The following is a 17,788-nucleotide window of genomic DNA, read 5'->3' as shown; positions in this document are numbered from 1 at the left end:
TGCGATAAAGAACAGGCCATGTGTGAGGTGCAACTGCAAGTGTAGTCTTCTAGGTGAGGCTCAATAAATAGCCCCCTTCGATCTTTCTCTCAATGTACAAAATCTTATTTTCAGTCTTCAATCACTGTCCAAATTAAGACCATGTGGTTGCTTATGCCAAGTCTTCAACGTAAATAGCAATGGCCTTGCATGGCTGCCCAAGTCATTCCCCAATGGAACCTTGGTGACAATCAGTAAAATCATATCCCCAAATATAGATGGGCCCGTTCATCTAAAATAAGAATTACCCACCACTCATTCCACTTAAGTCCATGCTATCATAGCTGTACCTGTCACCATCATATATAAGTTAAGTAGCATTAATTATTATTATTATTATTTGTAGATTTGGTGGTATATTTTTTTTAGTCTGGGATCCACACCAATTCCCACCACGCAGAAGGGTATGCATTTTTTTTTATATACAAATTGGCCTTCGGAGCTCAGGACAAGTAGATGGACAATAAGCATATATATATATATATACTTGTTTCACTTTCATCTAGCTTGGTTTCAATTTTAGCCTACTGACTTACTGAACTATAGCCAATTGACTTACATTATAATTATATAGCCCATTTATCGTCTCAAAGATTAAGTTGTTATGGCTTGCTTCAACCTTACAAATAGGTAAAGTGACATGTTAAAAGAGATAAAAGGTAAAACCAGAGAGGTACATAGCCAGAAGGGTAAGATCACAGTTTAGGCTTTTGAAAAGGAAACATTAACAATAATTTTCTTGAAAAAAAAAAGGTGCAAAATTGAAGAGAAAACAAGAAACCTGGAACGCGGTGTATCAATATCCGAAGGGTTAGCTAGTCTTCTAGGGATAGGCACAATTTTCAGATGATATGATCATGCGAAAACTATCCATTCCCAGTTTTCTGGTTGCTTTTTCTCCTTTTCACCTAATTGCTGTTAAAGTAGGGTATGCATTATTTAATCAGAGCTCTATTATTGGTTTCAAACACGACTTATCTGGATATATACTTACCTTTTTAAGGCACATAGAAATGCGACCAGAGACAAGTCAGTTTTCATTTCACACAAGTTTGCCCCCCAAACACTTAAACAAGAAGACTCCATGACTTCTGCCATTCCAAGTGAATTCCCCAGGCGGGGGGTTTCAAATTTTTTGTTTCAAATTTTAATTTTTCTCCAAGTGGAATGTTAAGCATTGATAACAAATATGTTCAGAACAGTACTTATAAAACTAAGATAATATTCTTCTTTTAAGCTAATTTTGGGGAGTGAGTTAAACTTCATATGAGCCTAATAATAAGAGCTTATCCATTTTTAAATTCAACTACCTTAATTCAAATGTCAAATCACATTTAGAAGGAATGTAGTTCCAATGGGAACGGATCCTCTCTGATAGGAAAAAAAATCACCATGTCAAGTGTTACGATTTTACTTTTTCTTTTCTTTTAAATATCAATTTAAAAAAATTAAAATAAATTATATCGATGGAATTTATTAATGAGTTAGGATTTCATGTACACTGTGTTGGGAGAGATGTGTGAAAAATAATGAAAGTGTGAGGAATGAAAATGGATGAAAGATAGTTAAAAAATAGTGAAAAATAAGATTGTTTGATTAATTGGGTTGAAATAGAATATAAAAGAGATGAAATATTTAAATTAAAGTGATTAGGCAAGTAAAACAAAAATAATGATTAACCAATTTTCCATTTAACCTTCAACATACACAAAATATTTCGTTGCTTTTTATGATACGACTTTTTTGTTTTGGTTTTTTATACATTAACGGCACATAATCGATTATATGTCTTGTTTGACTTTTTTTTATTGAATTAAAGGGATATAATTGATTATGTAAATGACATTACTTGTTTGATTTCAAGTTGTAGAATTGATTCAAAATCTATAATTGATTTTAGATGATTTTTCACAAGTTTGATATTACGTTAAAAAGGAGTTTAAAATTGATTCTGAATCCATAATTAATTATAAACTGAAGCCACTTTAAGTAATTTGTGTGTTGGATAACAAAATTTATATTAAATTTTATTTCAAAATCAATTCTAACAAAAATCATAAAAACATAAATTACATTACTTCAAAATTAATTTTATTTAGAATCAATTCTATCAATGCTCATCCAAACCATAGTTGTGAAAATCGGACTAGGCCGATCAATCGAACTAGGAACTAGTGGCCTGATCGGTTCGAGTAAGCTATCAAACTGAAAATGCAGTAGATCTGAATTGACCCAATTTAACCCAACCAGGTTGGTCAAAACCGGTGGTCCCGGGCGAATTAACTCGATTTGACCCAATTAATCATTTTTAATTTTTTTCCAATTCCTTTTTTTTAATAGAATTTTTTAGAATTCCTAAAACATGTTATACCATTGATAGCTAATTATTAAATACTAGCATATAATATGCTCCTATAAAATTGTTTTGATCTTGATAACAATATATAATAACTAACAATTATTATTTTGATCTTGAAATGATTTAATATTTATGTGTTTTATACATATTCACCATACTTATGGTCATTTGACAATTTTTGTATTTAGCTAGTAGTAGAAAATAACAAGAATTTCTTTAATAATCTAATGATACTATCCAACAAAATAATTTATAGTAATAAATGATTATGTGATATTGAAATATAGATTATGGATTTTGTTAGCTATACTATATTTTTTATATATATTGGGTCAATTAGACCAATAAATGATCCACTAATCTGACCTCTAACCCATTGATCCAATGACTCGATCAGGTCAATTTTCATAACACTGATCTAAACATGCACTAATTATATGCCTAAAGAAAAGCTTACTCGAGAACTAATTATTAGAGAAGTGTCAAATAATTGATTATGTGTTTACCATAATCAATTATGTTTCACATTTGCTCATGTGATACAATGAGTTCCACAAAGGGCTTCATGGTTAATTTTAGCAACAACAAATTTTGGCTCCTCCAACATTGGTTTTACTTCCAATTCACAACATTTCACCTCTTTTCAGGATGAAAGATAAACCTATGAGGTCCACAAATTTTTAAAAACTTTCAGCTTACTTTCACTTATAACAAGCAACTCTCACTTTTATCTTTCATTCCTTTTCATTGCATTTCAACCTCACCCTTATTTCATTCACATTTTCCAAACACAGTGATATAGATAAAGTCGTTGCAGAAAATCCATTTTCAATTAGAATATTGTTCATAAGACTAGGGTGATCCTTTTTCTTTTAAAATTAGTTGTTAAAAATGAGTTATTCTCAGTCAGCTTCTAATATGAAAAAATATAATATATTGATAAATAATTTTGTTAATATGTAACTCTGAAAGAATTACTTCAAGTGGTAACCCTTTTCAAGAGTAATTCTAAAATAGTTACTACTTAGAATCTCTACAATTCATTTTTAAAACAATTTAATTATTCTAATGAGTAATCAATCTTAACTATTAGATTTAAAGAAAATGAGTGGTAAGGATAGGGATGATTAAGATTGATTACTCATTAGAGTTATTAGATTTCAAGAAAATGAATGATTGAGGTTAAAAGTAACTTTAGAGTTAATATTGAAGTAACTTGATCACTTTTCTCTCTCTCTTTGAGTAATCAGCTCATAAGTTTATAAGCATCAAATTATTTAAAATCCATTAATCATGAAAACAATGCAAAAATCAACATTACACCTTATTCGTGATTTTTTTATCCGCAAATGTTAGTTGTTAATGCTACCTCCGGTCCTATATGTAAGCAACACATGAAATTTTTCTCGTTCTACCACTCAACCAACTTTATTCACAAATAATACCTATGAAAATACAAATCAAAGAGGCAATCATCAACCAAGAACATGGGGAGTGGGGAAGACAAATTAGGTGATAGACTCACCTATTATGAGACCTAGGCTCTATGGGAGGCTAGGTTCTCATCTTCTCCTACTTTCTTTGTTTCATTTTTGTTTCTTTCCTTTATAGGGTCAAGTGTGTGTATTTGTGTCGGGTCAAATTCAACCCCTTTATTATGCTTTAAAAGATTTCTCTGATACTCTTTGAAGGATTAAACCCACTACACACAAATTAACATTTAATTATTTAGTGATATAATTAAACTAATTTATTGGATGTTACATATACTCCAATACATACCTAAGTTTTATCTCCGATAGTGACACTAAAAATTGAAAAGTATATATATGTATCTAGGATCGTTAGTATAAAGTAGTGTCTCTAGCTTATCCTTGTGCTTTCACAATTGATGTTATATCGTAAGTCGACTTGATTCTAGAAAACCCTCATATATTATCAATCTAAGTGTGACTTTCCATAATTATATATAAAAAAATTGGGTTTGTGTTTCCCTAGTAAATCTCGCACATGCTTTTTGGCACATTTGTTATTTTCTCTTGTGATATTTCAAGAGAGAATAAATTTTTTTGCAAATTCCTTCATCATGAAAACATGGGTGTACAAGTCCCCTTTACACATTTTTTTGGGTAATTTAGGTGGGGGGAAATTAAGAGGGATATTGAGTGTTTATTTTATTTTGTTTCAAGAGGAATTGAGGGGTGGTTTGGATAGAAAATATATATGAGAAATAAAAATAAATAAAGGAATGAAAACTTTATGTTAAAAATTTAATAAAGTGAAAACATATTTATCATATAATTTATTTATTTCCTTTATTTCTTCACTTATCCAAATAAGTAGAGAGTTTTTTTCTCTCTTTTCCTTCTTATTTCTATTCATTCAAGCAACACATATTTTCTACTTTTTCCTCTTTATTTCTACCCTTTCTATTTCTTTTCATTCTAATTCTTTCCTTTCAATTTCATTCTTAATCCAAACAACATTAAACAAAAAGGCTATTGGTTGGTAATCTTCATGGCAAACTCACCCTTCTTGAGTGGTTTAGGTGTTGTTGTTTCCATAACATTTGCATATTCTAATTGATGGAATTCAATAGGTGAGACTTTTGGTATGCAATGGCGAGTTCCTCTACAAACCTAAAGCAACTAAGTCCAACTTGTTATAGATTTAGCACTATTTTGAATGTCAATTGTGGAGGTCTATCCTTCATCAGATAGGTTGGGTTGTCTTTTTCTCTCGCAATGTACATGGTGTTTTGCATTTTGCACATTGCTTAGACATGCATATTATTATTAACCATAATCAAATAAAGTGTCACTTGTCTATTTCAAGGAATATATTTTTTCTTTCAATATTTACTCATGACGAAGATTTTTGTTTGTTTCAGTGATTTGGATCCTTAGTTTAAGTATGTGGGGGCATGATGATGTATTTGCATTATCTTGCACCAAATTTGTGGGTCTCCCACGTGATTGGAGCCAACATTAAAGTTAGACAATGAATTGAATTCATTATTAATGGGACTGAGATTACCTTTTTTAATTGTATCTTTAGCATTGAATGTGAAACATTTTTGTCTACTAACAACAAGCCAATCTCCATGCATATCATGTTCCATTTGTTTGGCCTGGAAGTGTTTTTGTTTATCTTAGAGTAATTGGTCTTGCTAAGGGTGAATGTAGAGTTCGAGAAGTGGATTTTGTTGTAACAATGTAAGTGGAGAATCACTTCATAAGTAGATTAGTGGTAACCATTTGTTAGTTTGTTTGGACTGCTTAACTTGAGAAGATTTTGTTTGAATGAACTTGTCAATCAGTGTGTTCTGAGTTTGACTTCGACCTCAAAAGTATAAAATTTATTGGAGAAAGTTTAGTTCATTAGTCAATTTCTGCATAGTGCCCCTCGTTTGTTGATGTGTTGGATCTTCTCGTCATTGACTTGGTAGCTTTAAGCATATATTTGGAACCAATGGAACATGCTAAAAGTATTTGAAGGGGTGGGTTAAGTTGAAATTCATCATGCGGGAGCATGCGGTGGTGGAGCTGCTTGCACTTTTAGATGCTTTGTTGAATGATACAAAAGGAGGGAGGGATGATTTCTAAAAGTAAAATGCCAAGTAATGATTAAATGCAGCCATTTGTTCTTGATGATGGCTGAAATATATGTGCTCAGTACTTATCTGGTATGATGATTTTTATTTTCCTTTTTCGCTTAATATTAAGAAGTGGAAGCTCATTAAGTTTCTGACATAAGAAAGTTATTTGATATGATGATTTTTATTTTCCTTTTGCGCTTAATATTAAGAAGTTGAAGCTCATTGAGTTTCTGACATCATAAAGTTTAGAAGGAAACATTTTGATGTACCATTATAAAAAAGGTATTAGTGTGATGAAGTCAGCATATTGATGAATTTATGTACCAAACACAGCTTTGAAGCTATTTTGGTGTTTAAATCTTGTACTTTGTGTTTATTACCTTGATTTTATCAAACTATTTAGTTGTCACCATTTAGTTGTGTAGCCTTTTGAATGGGATAAAACATTACAATATATATTTTTTCATTGGTGTGGAGGTTATCATTATGTATTCCTGACCTTGTCCTTTTACCCTTACATGATGGAACCATATTGTAAGATCAAATTAATTTTCTTTTTTGAAAAAGTTTGGATTTTGAAACGAAGTTGAACAGTCTTATACATGCTAACACCATTGTTGGACTTTTCTCAATTCTGGTTTTTCATGAATTGCATGCCCTATTCTTTCTGTTAGGCATTTATAGTTCTGCACCAACTTCAAATATTCACTCTAGGTAGACCTTTGCCTAAGAAACCTCTTATTTATCCTCTTGGTGATCTCCAAGCAAATCCTCATGCACAAACTTATGGACTTGACGTGTCAGGCCCAAAAACAAGAACTGAAGTCAGCCTTGGTAAATGTTCATAATTGGAGTTTTTTGTATTCTTTCTTGACTGTTTTTACTTTTTATATATATTGAAGTTATTACTTAGACATAGGAAAGTTCAAATGGAAAAGAGAAGAATGAAGAGAAGAAGTAGGGGTTTTTGGTGTGTGTTGCGAGGGGGCAAGGGAGCTGAATAAACTTTGTAGTGATCATAATTGCATAACATAGTTTGAGAGCATCACTAATAGTAATAAAACATGACATGATAACCAAGTAATCCTGATTTAAGATGGAAATTTATAATTTGTGTGCTATCATTCATTCATATAGACATGATATGAACCAATTGCTTATGGATATTGTCTATCTTGCATCTAAAGTCCATACTACTCCTTGTCGGCATTTGATGTTGTTTCCCCCGTACTTCATGAAGTTGTTGCTTCTCTTCATTCCTTGGGCATTTCAATAGAATAAGTAAAAAGGAATTTTTAACATTATCAAATTGTAAATGAAGATATGATATGTCTTGGTATATTTTCATTAAATGCTAATTTTTTTTATCTAATAATGACAACCTATAACCAGAATAATAGTCATTGTCAAGACACTACCAAAACAATACATTCTCAATACTGAATGTAAGCATTGAAAAGCCCAACATGAAAAAGCTGATGAAACTCATAAACCAAGAGGGGGTGAATTGGTTTCTAAATCAAATCAAATTTAAAAAACCAGAGTTTAAAAAAAAAATCTTTTCCAAGGATCGTATCACAAATTTTTTATAAAACAATATTTAATCAATCACCCTTAACACAAAAACCTTTTGTTAAAGTTCTTTTTCAAAAAGATATTTTCTTTAACCTTCAGTGAATTGATCAATAATACAATGAGAAAGAAAGATAAGATCAAGAGAAGATGTATACCAATTTTTATACTAGTTCACTCTCTATCTCTAGAGAAGCTACTCCTATTATCTAATCTAATCCGAATTAGATTTTTACTATGCATATAGAATTCTTACAAGTAATCACAGTCAATCTCAGTTCCTATCCCAGCAAAAGAGACTAAGGTACCCAACCGTGGAGTCCTTTGTAAATAAGAATCTATGAGAAACCAATCCTTAGCCCAAACTAGAAAAACCTATTCTAGCATGCTTTCAGAAATTCATACATATGCTAACATGTAAAACACAAAAAAATTGAGTTAAGAAGAGACTCAACCTGATCAATCACACGCTAGAACATTTGCTTGAGTGAATGAGTGTCTTCTTAATCTCAAGAGAAATTCACAACTCACTTTTTACTATGAGAGCTTTAGAAAAACGAAGTCCAGAAGTTGTGAGTCGCACACACTATTCAAAATCATTTTTTCTTTTCTTTTTTTTTTCTTTCATAAAAGTGAGAATACAAGGTGGTTATTTATAGAGAAAACAGTTATAACCTCCTATAGTCGATTAAATAGTCAATGTAATCGATTATTTCGAAGAAGTAATTGATTATATTATCATTTCAATCGATTAAAGTATTCTTCCCAACATCTGGAAAACTTTCTAGAATAATGTAATTGATTAAATTCTTGATGTAATCGATTAAAATGTTCTTGATTACTTCTAGGAACACTTTTAAGAATGAAGTAATCGATTATGATCACCTGATAATTGATTAAAACAGAGACTCATGAAAAACCAAACATGATCTCAACTGAACTGTGTAATTAATTATGGTTAGTTGGTAATCGATTAAACCGAAATGAGAATCTCTTTGCAAGCTATGAACACTTATGTAATCGATTACGATTAGCCTTGTAATCAATTAAAATGGAAAGTTTTATGCACGGAAGAAATTTCTAACTTTAGAAACAATCTTCTTACCTCTACATGATGATGCAACAATCAATACAAATGTCACTCAAAGAGTTGTGTATGCAAAAAAAATAAAACTTCTTCAAGCTCCAAAGCTTCTTCATGTTGTTCCCCCTATCTCTAACACAACAAACATGAACAATTTGGATATAAGCATTACCAAGGTCCTTAAAAGGATCATCTTCTTTTTTATATTGTAGTTACATGTTGAGGCTGGAAAAGGTCAATTTGAACTGGGTTTGAAATATACCATTTGTACTAAAGCTACAGACAACTTAACTTTCACCAATGCTTATATTTTTTATGGTTAAAAATCCTTATTGTGTGTGTAAATAAAAATACCCTCATGATTTCAATATACATTATTTTAACAATATTTGAACAACACCAATAGCCTTTGAAAATATAGTTATACCTCAAAACTGTTTCTCCTTTTACCACTTTAAAATACCCAAAAATTTAAAATGTTAAAATAAATAAATAATTTGCCATCTATTTGCTTACAATAAATTCTTTTATCATAAAATTATTAATAATATATGTTTTTAATTTCTAACGTAAACATATATATATATATATATATATATATATATATATATATATGCTATTACGTAGGGGTATGTATAGACTCTAGTTTATAAAACTTAATTACAACTGATGAACTCTCTTTATTGCATCTAGTGTAAAGCTCAAATGCAAACATTTTGAAGAAAGTAATAGTTTTTTGTTGTAATATTCAAGGTACGCATTAGATGATTTATGGATGGAATTTTACATCATCTTCCTTCAATTTTGGCATTTATAGCACCACTCCTTAGCAGGTTGCTCTTCCTATTATCTTATTCTTGCACTTTTGACCAAAATTGAGATTATTGTATGGCATTATCATACCACTAATTTTGTTAGCATTGGTGAAACTTAAGTTGTTACGTGAAAGAGTAGGATTTTTTTTCCTCACTAACAAGCATTAAAGTAAAATAGAAATGTAACATTTATGCATTTGTTAATCTAGAGTTAAAAAGGAGTAACATATCAGCTAGTGACCATCTTTTGAACTTCTCTTATTAAAATAACATGGATAAGCTTTAGAATGACAATAAGAATTATTATGATAAACCAAAAAGTCGTTAAGCATTTTTTTAAATACTGATTTCATAATAGTACATATTTAAATTTAAATTAAAAAATAGTCAATATCCAATTAAACTTAATGGATATTAAAATAACAGGCATAATGATGAGAAGTAAATGAGTATTATACTACTGCTAGTGTTAGATTTGTAAATAATTTGTTGAGTGGTACAAGTGGAGGGAATATTAATTAGTAATTATTTTTATACGTGAATTAAAAACTTTTTGTCTTGTCATGTATGCTCATGCTAAATTCTAATTATTTAACCTTCTAGTTGGTTGTTTATGTATGAACCCATGCCTATCTCTACTTTGAAGACATATTTTAACTATATGATAAATTTTAAGAAGTAAAACACCAAAGCTTGCAGAGAATACATTTTGAAGGATTTGATGTTGAGAGTTATGTAATTATTAATTGTTACCTCTTGTTGTCAAGCTTTTCTATTAAAATTTTATGTGCCTCAGAGATATGTGTCATCTTTTAGTTGGAGATTGTCAATATTATGTTTATATTTTCCTTTCTCTAGAACATCTTCATTACTACTTTAATAGTTTGTTGCTTTTGCACAACATCTACTACATTATTTTCCTTCTTTAGAAAGGTGACAACTTCTACATAGTCATATATTTTACTTTCATTTAAATCCCATTACTTTTGTGGACTTCCAAATTATTTCCCCACTATGGATTTATTTGGGGAAAATGAAAGTCTAAATCTTGATGGACTAATTTGTCAATACTAGGTCTTGTCCCTTTTTATCTGTAGGAAGTTAACTACCTGCCATCTACCCCTCCCAAATGCCTATCTGCTTCAGGCTTCTTAGTTAACCCTATTGATTTAGGTGCAATTTAAGCAAAATATATTTTAATTTAAACATGATTTGTTGTATGTTTGATGTACCTTTTGGCAAACCTATCAACAACCTGCTTATATATTCGTAGTCTCCCTTTGAAGAAATAATATTCAACTAAGCAAAGGTGGTACATATGACAATGATCCAACTTATTGGATGGCGATGAGCACGAGCAGTAGCAACAACCGAACACATGGTGAAACTTGTTTAGGTAAAGGGCATCTCAAACTTAGTAAATACTTATTTTGTTTCCAATTTTGGTGTGTGGGTAATTTAATTTGGTGAATGGTCTTGTCTGTATATTTTTCCTTTTGCATTTTTTCAAGGTCTTTGAGATTGATGATGTGAAAGCATGGAAATTTGTTTTGATATCTGTCATTTCTTATGCACTAGGGCTCTTCATGATTTCCAAAGCTCATTGGCTTCTTCCTTTAGCTTGGGCATGGATAAGGACTGCTATAACTGGGGTTAATTTAATTTGCATATGTTTTTGTATTACATGTTAAATAGTTGAAAGATGTCGAGTTGGTAGCATATCAACTGCCTAATGAACTTTTTTATTGGTTACATTTAACTGTTAAAATTTATTAATTTATTCCTTCTAAAATTTTAACTATGTTTAGAGTTATTATTTTTAATTTATATTCTAAATTATCTTTAGAGCTCCAGTTTGGAATAATTTTTAATCAATAATGTTGTTGTTAAATAAGAGGGGTTGAGAGGAAGTGGTATGGTGGAAAAAAACACATTTTCTAAGATGATTATCTTAAAAGTTATCTTAGAAAGTCTTTATTTTTGATGACGGTCGTCAAAAAATCATCTTAAAAATTAAATTTTTTAAAACAATTTTATAAACAACTGTCTTAGAAAGTGAATTTCTACAACAATTTTTTAAAATAATCATCTTAAAAAGATAAATTTTTTAATATTATAAAAAAATACATTTTAAGACAATTAGAAAGAAACCGACGTAAAAATTGAAATTTTAAGATGGTTTAAAAATTGTTGTAAAATGTGATGACTTCAGACAATTTTCGGACCATCATAAAATACATTATAAAATCGACGTAAAAATCATGTATATATTTGGTGGTTCTTGGGGTATATGTGGGAGCTTAGTAGGTTTTGCAAAGAAAGCAAAACCCCTTATCCAATCAAATAATATTACTAGGTAGGTGTAATACATGCATCCACTATTTCAAAATTATTTGATATATCATATTATATATATCAACATTAACGTAATATAAGCTTTTAAAATATGTTCAATTACAAATAGTTTAATTGCATTGTTGTTATTATTCATTTTTTTTATTAAAACTTAAAACAAACAATCAAGATAATATATAATTATGTTGATAAAAATCATACTAACTATATATACCGACCTCTATTAATAGCGCATAATTATGATTATTTTTAAAAAACAAAGACGATATTCAAGGACTAAGATTCATGCAGTTTGCAAAGCAACTACAGTGAATGTCAATCCCTCTCTCTCTGGATATATATTGCTTTTGCATTGAAGAAGTTACAATTGTTTTAATTATTCAGTTGAATTTCGATATGATATGATTATTTCTACCCCAGGAAAATAAATAACATAGAATGACCTGTTTTTAGGTGTAATTCTAAGATCGCAGGAATCTGCTAAAATTTATTAGTGTGATCATGGACGTGTGGATGAGGAGTGTGATTTTTGAGTGTAAGTCCACTTGAGAGACACTGGTGCAAATGTACCAAAAACCAGTTCTAACAAGGAAATTTACAAGTTAGCCATTGGCTATAATAAATGGCAGTATTAATTGTATCACCCAATTTTGGAAGATAAAATCTGACAGCGTTCATTCACATATGCTAATGCTTATTATCAAAATATTAAAGAATAAACAAATTACCAATGAAAATGAAAATAAAGATATTTCATATTTTATTTTTAATAATTAAGTCACATTCGTAGTAACAAGTATGTATTATACGCTTACCTCAAGCCCCCCAACATCAAATCTCAAGCATTACATCAACACATTTGTATTTGCCAAGAGCCCAAGACTAATACTACGACTTAACGTAATTTTTTAGAAAAGAAATAGAAAACGAAACAAAAAGCTTCTTCTTTCTATCACATCATCACCTTGCTGAATTTTTGTTTAGCGTGTTGATTTTACAAGCAAAAAAGTTATTGCAACATTGTCTTGTTAATTAATCTTTATTTTATATAATGGATTAGAATGCCAATAATTTAGAATTATAAGTTTTGTTTGGCTTTGTCAATAAATTTTCTATAGCTTGTTTATGTGTAATATGGTAACTGTTTTTAGTTTATTTTTTAATTAAAATTGAAAATTTGTCTTTTATAATTCACGAATTAAAAATTGACTTATAATATTGTGCGTATGTTAAGGAAAAAGCATGGACTTTTTTAGCAAAAAAATATACATATTACATCAAATGCAAAATTCATTTAATACTCTACTTATTTTTTTGTAAAACAAAAATATTTAATGAGATATATTTAGTGTTTCTTAATTAGTATCCTTCGGTTACTTTGACACAACTGAAAGTTACTAGTGTGTGTGTATATATATATATAAACTTATAATATTGTACGTAAGTTAAGGAAATAAGGATGAACCGTAAAAAACATAGGTATTACATCATAAAGGTGAAATTAATTTAATGCTTACCTTAAAAAAATAGATTTTCATAATTTTTTATCCCATTTTTAAAGAATTAAAAAAATGAAACAATTTCAGTTTTTCACTTTTTAGGCTAGACAGAATATCTTGAACTCAAAGAAAACCAAACCTAACTACTTTATTTGGTTATTTCTATTCAATAAGTATTGCATGATGGAATAATTCAAGGAGGGGCGCCCTTTTACTGGATTATTTCCTATATAATCATAAAAAGTTGCTTTTTTGGAAATTTTAGATCAAGCTTTTGATAAACTTTGATTTTCGACTAATTCTTAAATATTTTTTCTTAAATTATTGAAAAATTTTAATTAATTCAAAAGTAAGTTAAACAAAAATATTTAATTTGGTAAATTTAATGTGTGTTAACTTGTATCCTTTAAGTTACGTTTTAACATGACTCTATTAAGAATTACTATTATTTTTTTCTGAATGTTAAGAATTACTACTATTGTATGTAAGATTAGAAATTTTCACTTTATTTAATATATAAATATTATAAGTAAATTAGTTCTTAAAATTATTAATAATAAAAACATTAATATTTTATTTTTGTAACCAAACTAAATAAAATAAAGATTTTTTTTTCAAAAAATAATAGGATTTTGGAAAAACTTATGCTCTGTACTAAAAATACTGTGTATTATTTCTTAATTAAAATTTACCTAAAAGTATTTGCATTTATTTTTACTTTATGTTTAGATAGAGAAAAAATATTTAAAATTTTCTTATTTAATTAAACAGAAAATAGTTGGGCTTAAAATTTGAAAAAAAAAATTATTTAATTAAACAATAACTTCAGTGATGCCTCCATTCTCTAGTAAGGTAGCATTTTTCGAAAATCTAAACAAAGGCGGTGTGAGTTGTGAGTGATGATGGAATCTAACCTTTCGTGAAGCCAAGCCAAGCCAAAGAGAAGACAGTGAAGAGAGTTAAAAGTAGAATCTTAGCCTAGCCAAACGCTCCACATGGCCATGGTTAAAATTGTTGGGAGTTACGATTTACAGTACAGCTTACAACATAGAAACTAGAAATTTCCTAACATCATCTATGACCGCTAAAATATATACTCATAATAAATGCAAACTCTTCTATTACACCCTTAAAATACTCTTTTATGTCACTATTCTCTCTCCTCTTTTAATCTAATTCATGACACATTTTATCTTATTGTACAGGTAGTATTTTTTGTTCAATAAATAAAGGCACAAAAGAAAGAGTGAACTCTTGGTCTTGGAGCACCGTTCTCTTCTCTCTGTGTTAGAGCTTCTTTTTCCTTTCGCTCATGCCTCTCCAGTCTCCACCCTCTCTCTCTCTCTCTCTCTCATTCACCCTGAAAAACAGGATTCTGAGGTTTTAATGACTACTCTCCATTTTTGAACCTCTCTCTTGCTCTCTCTCCGAGTCTGAGCCTCGCTGTTCAGACTCGCTTTCTCTGCTCACTCAGAGACTGAGACACTTTTCTTTTCTGTCATTGGCTCTGTGTTTGCTTCCAAAAGCTCTACACGATAAGCCAAAGATCGAAAGACCCTCTCTAGCTTATTCTCTGTTTTTTCCCTGTCCCAGTTTCTCAGATCTACTATCACCCCTTTCTGCATTTTCCCTTCTTTGTTCTTACAATCTTTTGCTCCATTGCCTTCTAAGACCATGAGTAAAGAAGAGTTTTTGAAGATACAGGTATGCTCTTTCTTCTAAAACTCCCACCTTTCTCATTTTCACAAGTTAATTTCCATGCTTTTTCCTTGCTACTGAGTTTGGTTTTCCTTTTTTTTTTTTTTTTTGTCTTGCGTGTGTGTCATTTCTGATAAAGTTTCATGTTTTGTTTTACTTTTACCCCCATTTCAATAATTCCTCTTATTTACGACGAAATTTCTCTTTATTCTGTGTTGCCTCTTGGGATTGCTTGTACATGCAGAAATGTGTTCTCAAAGTGAACATACACTGTGACGGGTGCAGGAACAAAGTTAAGAAAATCTTGCAGAAGATTGATGGTATGTTATGCCTCTATAAGAAAAATCTCTCATGTTATAATCTCATTTCAGTATTTCACTCTTGAAAGCTTTTTTTTTATATTTTTTTTTGTTCCTTGAAGAAAAAACAAAATCTTATATCACTGTAGCCATATCTTCGAGATAAAAATAGTGTATTTGGTTATTTACTGAGTCCATTTGTTTTCGCAGGGGTGTTTACCACCGAGATAGATGCAGAACAAGGGAAGGTGACAGTTTCAGGGAATGTGGACCCCAACGTTCTCATCAAGAAGCTTGCGAAATCAGGGAAACATGCAGAACTCTGGGGTGCTCCCAAAGGAAACAGCAACAACAACCAGAACAACATGGCGAACCAGTTCAAGAACATGCAAATTGACAATGGCAAAAGTGGGGCAAACAACAAGGGTCAAAAGGGTGGTGGTGTGAATAACCAGCCAAAGGGTAATAATCAACAGCAGCAGAACCCCCAACAGCAGCAGAACCCTCAACAGCAGCTTCAGCAGCACCTCCAACAGCTTCAGCAGATGAAAGGGTTTCAAGATCTGAAGCTGCCTCAATTCAAGGACATGAAGCTGCCCAACCCGAACCCGAATCCGAATCCGAAAGCGGTTAAGTTCAGTTTGCCTGAGGATGATTTATCTGATGATGAATTAGACGAGTTCGACGACGAGTTTGACGACGAGTTTGATGACGATGATATGGATGATCCTCAGCATCCTCTGAATAAGATGATGATGATGAAGCCCCCTATGGGTGCTAAGCCTCCTATTGGTAGTGTCCCTATGGGTAATGGGGCTCAGATGATGTCGAACAGTATGATGAATGCTCAGAAAGGTGGCAATGGTGGAGGTAATAATGGGAAGAAAGGAGGTGGTGGTAGTGGAGGACCTGTGCCTGTTCAAGTTCATAACATGGGTGGTGGAAATGAGGGTAAAAATGGAAATGGAGGAAAGAAAGAAGGCGGCGGCGGTGGAAATAATCAAACTCAAGGTGGAGGTAACAAAAACAATGGTGGCAAAAATGGAGGTGGGGTGCCAGAGGGTAAGAATGGAAACAACAAAAATAATGGTGGTGGTGGTGGAATACCAAATAACAATGGGAATGGAGGTAAAAAGGGTAATAATGGAATGGCTGAAGGTGTTCAAGCTATGAACATGTTCCCAAACATGGGTGGTCATAATCCTAGTTTGGTTGGGGCTAATGTGGGTCCTATGAATAACATGAGCATCCCTATGGGCAACATGCCCATGACCCAAATGGGCAACATCCCAGCAGTTCAAGGCCTTCCAGCTGCTGCAGCGATGAACGGCGGTGCTGGTGCCGGTGGTGGATGCTTCCAAGGTGGTGTTGGTGGTGGTGGTGGGCCAGATATGATGCCTGGCAACCCTTACCAACAACAGCAATACATGGCTGCAATGATGAACCAACAAAGGGCAATGGGGAATGATAGATTCCAGCCAATGATGTATGCTAGGCCTCCAATGGCTGTCAATTACATGTACCCTCCTCCTTATAGCTACCCTCCTCCTCCTCCTCATGAACCATATTCCAACTATTTCAATGATGAGAATACTTCCAGCTGCAGTGTTATGTGAAAGAGTAATGGGTGGGGGTGGTGGTGGTGGTGAATGGTGATGGTGGTTGCAAGCCTTTTCTAATCTGCTGATGATGCAATATTATACAATGGAAATGAGTTTTTAATTTTAGTTTGGTTTTTCTTCAATTTTTCTTTTTATCCCTTTTTTTCTCTCTCTTTTAAACTAGAGCTTTTGGTCACCATAGGGGAGTAATTTTATAGATATTATAATATTTATGATCTTGGGAACTATATGAGATCATGTAACGGGGGGATATGGTTATGGCGGTGGGCTTCCTAGATGTGAGATGTTTATATGTGTTTATATGTTGCAAAACCGAAATAAATTTTAAGAAGAAAAACGAAAAAAGAAAGAGAATGGGGTGAACAAAAAAAATGCCTATCTCAGTCTTTTTTCCTCCGGAAGTCTTAAATTTTTATTCACAATCAATCTTTTGCCATTCTTTATCATTTTGTTCTGGCACGCACAGTAACATCATGTCCATTAAAGAATGCTCTGTGTTGCTTTTCGGCCCCTTAAAATATTTGACATTGTCCCTGGTTTCAATGTGTGAGGGAAATCATGAATGTTTGCGTGGTGGGGTGCACTGCACCCTGCATTTTGAGGCATGGACCCAGCATTAACCAAAAACAGTGGTTTTATTGTGATGATAAACCCCAAATTCCTGTGTCAGGAGTGAATTATTTATTGGAAAAAAATACTGATGACACTGTTGTATATGTTCCATCCCATTTAATTTATTTAGTTACATCACCCACAAAACAATGTTTTTTCTGCTAATTGGAACCTCTCTATAATCACAGTGCAAATGGGGCACTAGATATTCACATGGGTTGACTGTTGGAGCCGTT

The 17,788-nt window shown here is 31.6% G+C and overlaps 1 protein-coding gene across 1 annotated transcript; it reads left to right on the top strand.

Moving 5' to 3' along the window:
• The first annotated feature begins 14,539 nt into the window (after window positions 1-14,539).
• LOC100811318 (heavy metal-associated isoprenylated plant protein 33) lies at window positions 14,540-17,167 on the top strand. Its single transcript, XM_003541583.5, has 3 exons — window positions 14,540-15,025; window positions 15,264-15,339; window positions 15,529-17,167. The coding sequence occupies exons 1-3, from the start codon at window positions 14,996-14,998 to the stop codon at window positions 16,932-16,934; spliced, it is 1,512 nt and encodes a 503-aa protein (XP_003541631.1). The 5' UTR covers window positions 14,540-14,995; the 3' UTR covers window positions 16,935-17,167.
• The last annotated feature ends 621 nt before the right edge of the window (window positions 17,168-17,788 follow it).

The sequence above is a fragment of the Glycine max genome, chromosome 13 (assembly GCF_000004515.6).
Source record: "Glycine max cultivar Williams 82 chromosome 13, Glycine_max_v4.0, whole genome shotgun sequence".
Classification (NCBI taxonomy): domain Eukaryota; kingdom Viridiplantae; phylum Streptophyta; class Magnoliopsida; order Fabales; family Fabaceae; genus Glycine; species Glycine max.
The sequence above is the reverse complement of the archived record's forward strand: the minus strand, read 5'-3'. Positions and strand labels throughout refer to the sequence as shown.

What these genes read in the sequence shown, in the direction of transcription:
- LOC100811318 (XM_003541583.5), top strand. Translation starts at nt 14,996, where the DNA reads ATGAGTAAAGAAGAGTTTTTGAAGATACAG. An exon ending in AAGAGTTTTTGAAGATACAG is followed by an intron (nt 15,026 to 15,263) that starts GTATGCTCTTTC and finishes TTGTACATGCAG; the next exon opens with AAATGTGTTCTCAAAGTGAA. An exon ending in AATCTTGCAGAAGATTGATG is followed by an intron (nt 15,340 to 15,528) that starts GTATGTTATGCC and finishes TTGTTTTCGCAG; the next exon opens with GGGTGTTTACCACCGAGATA.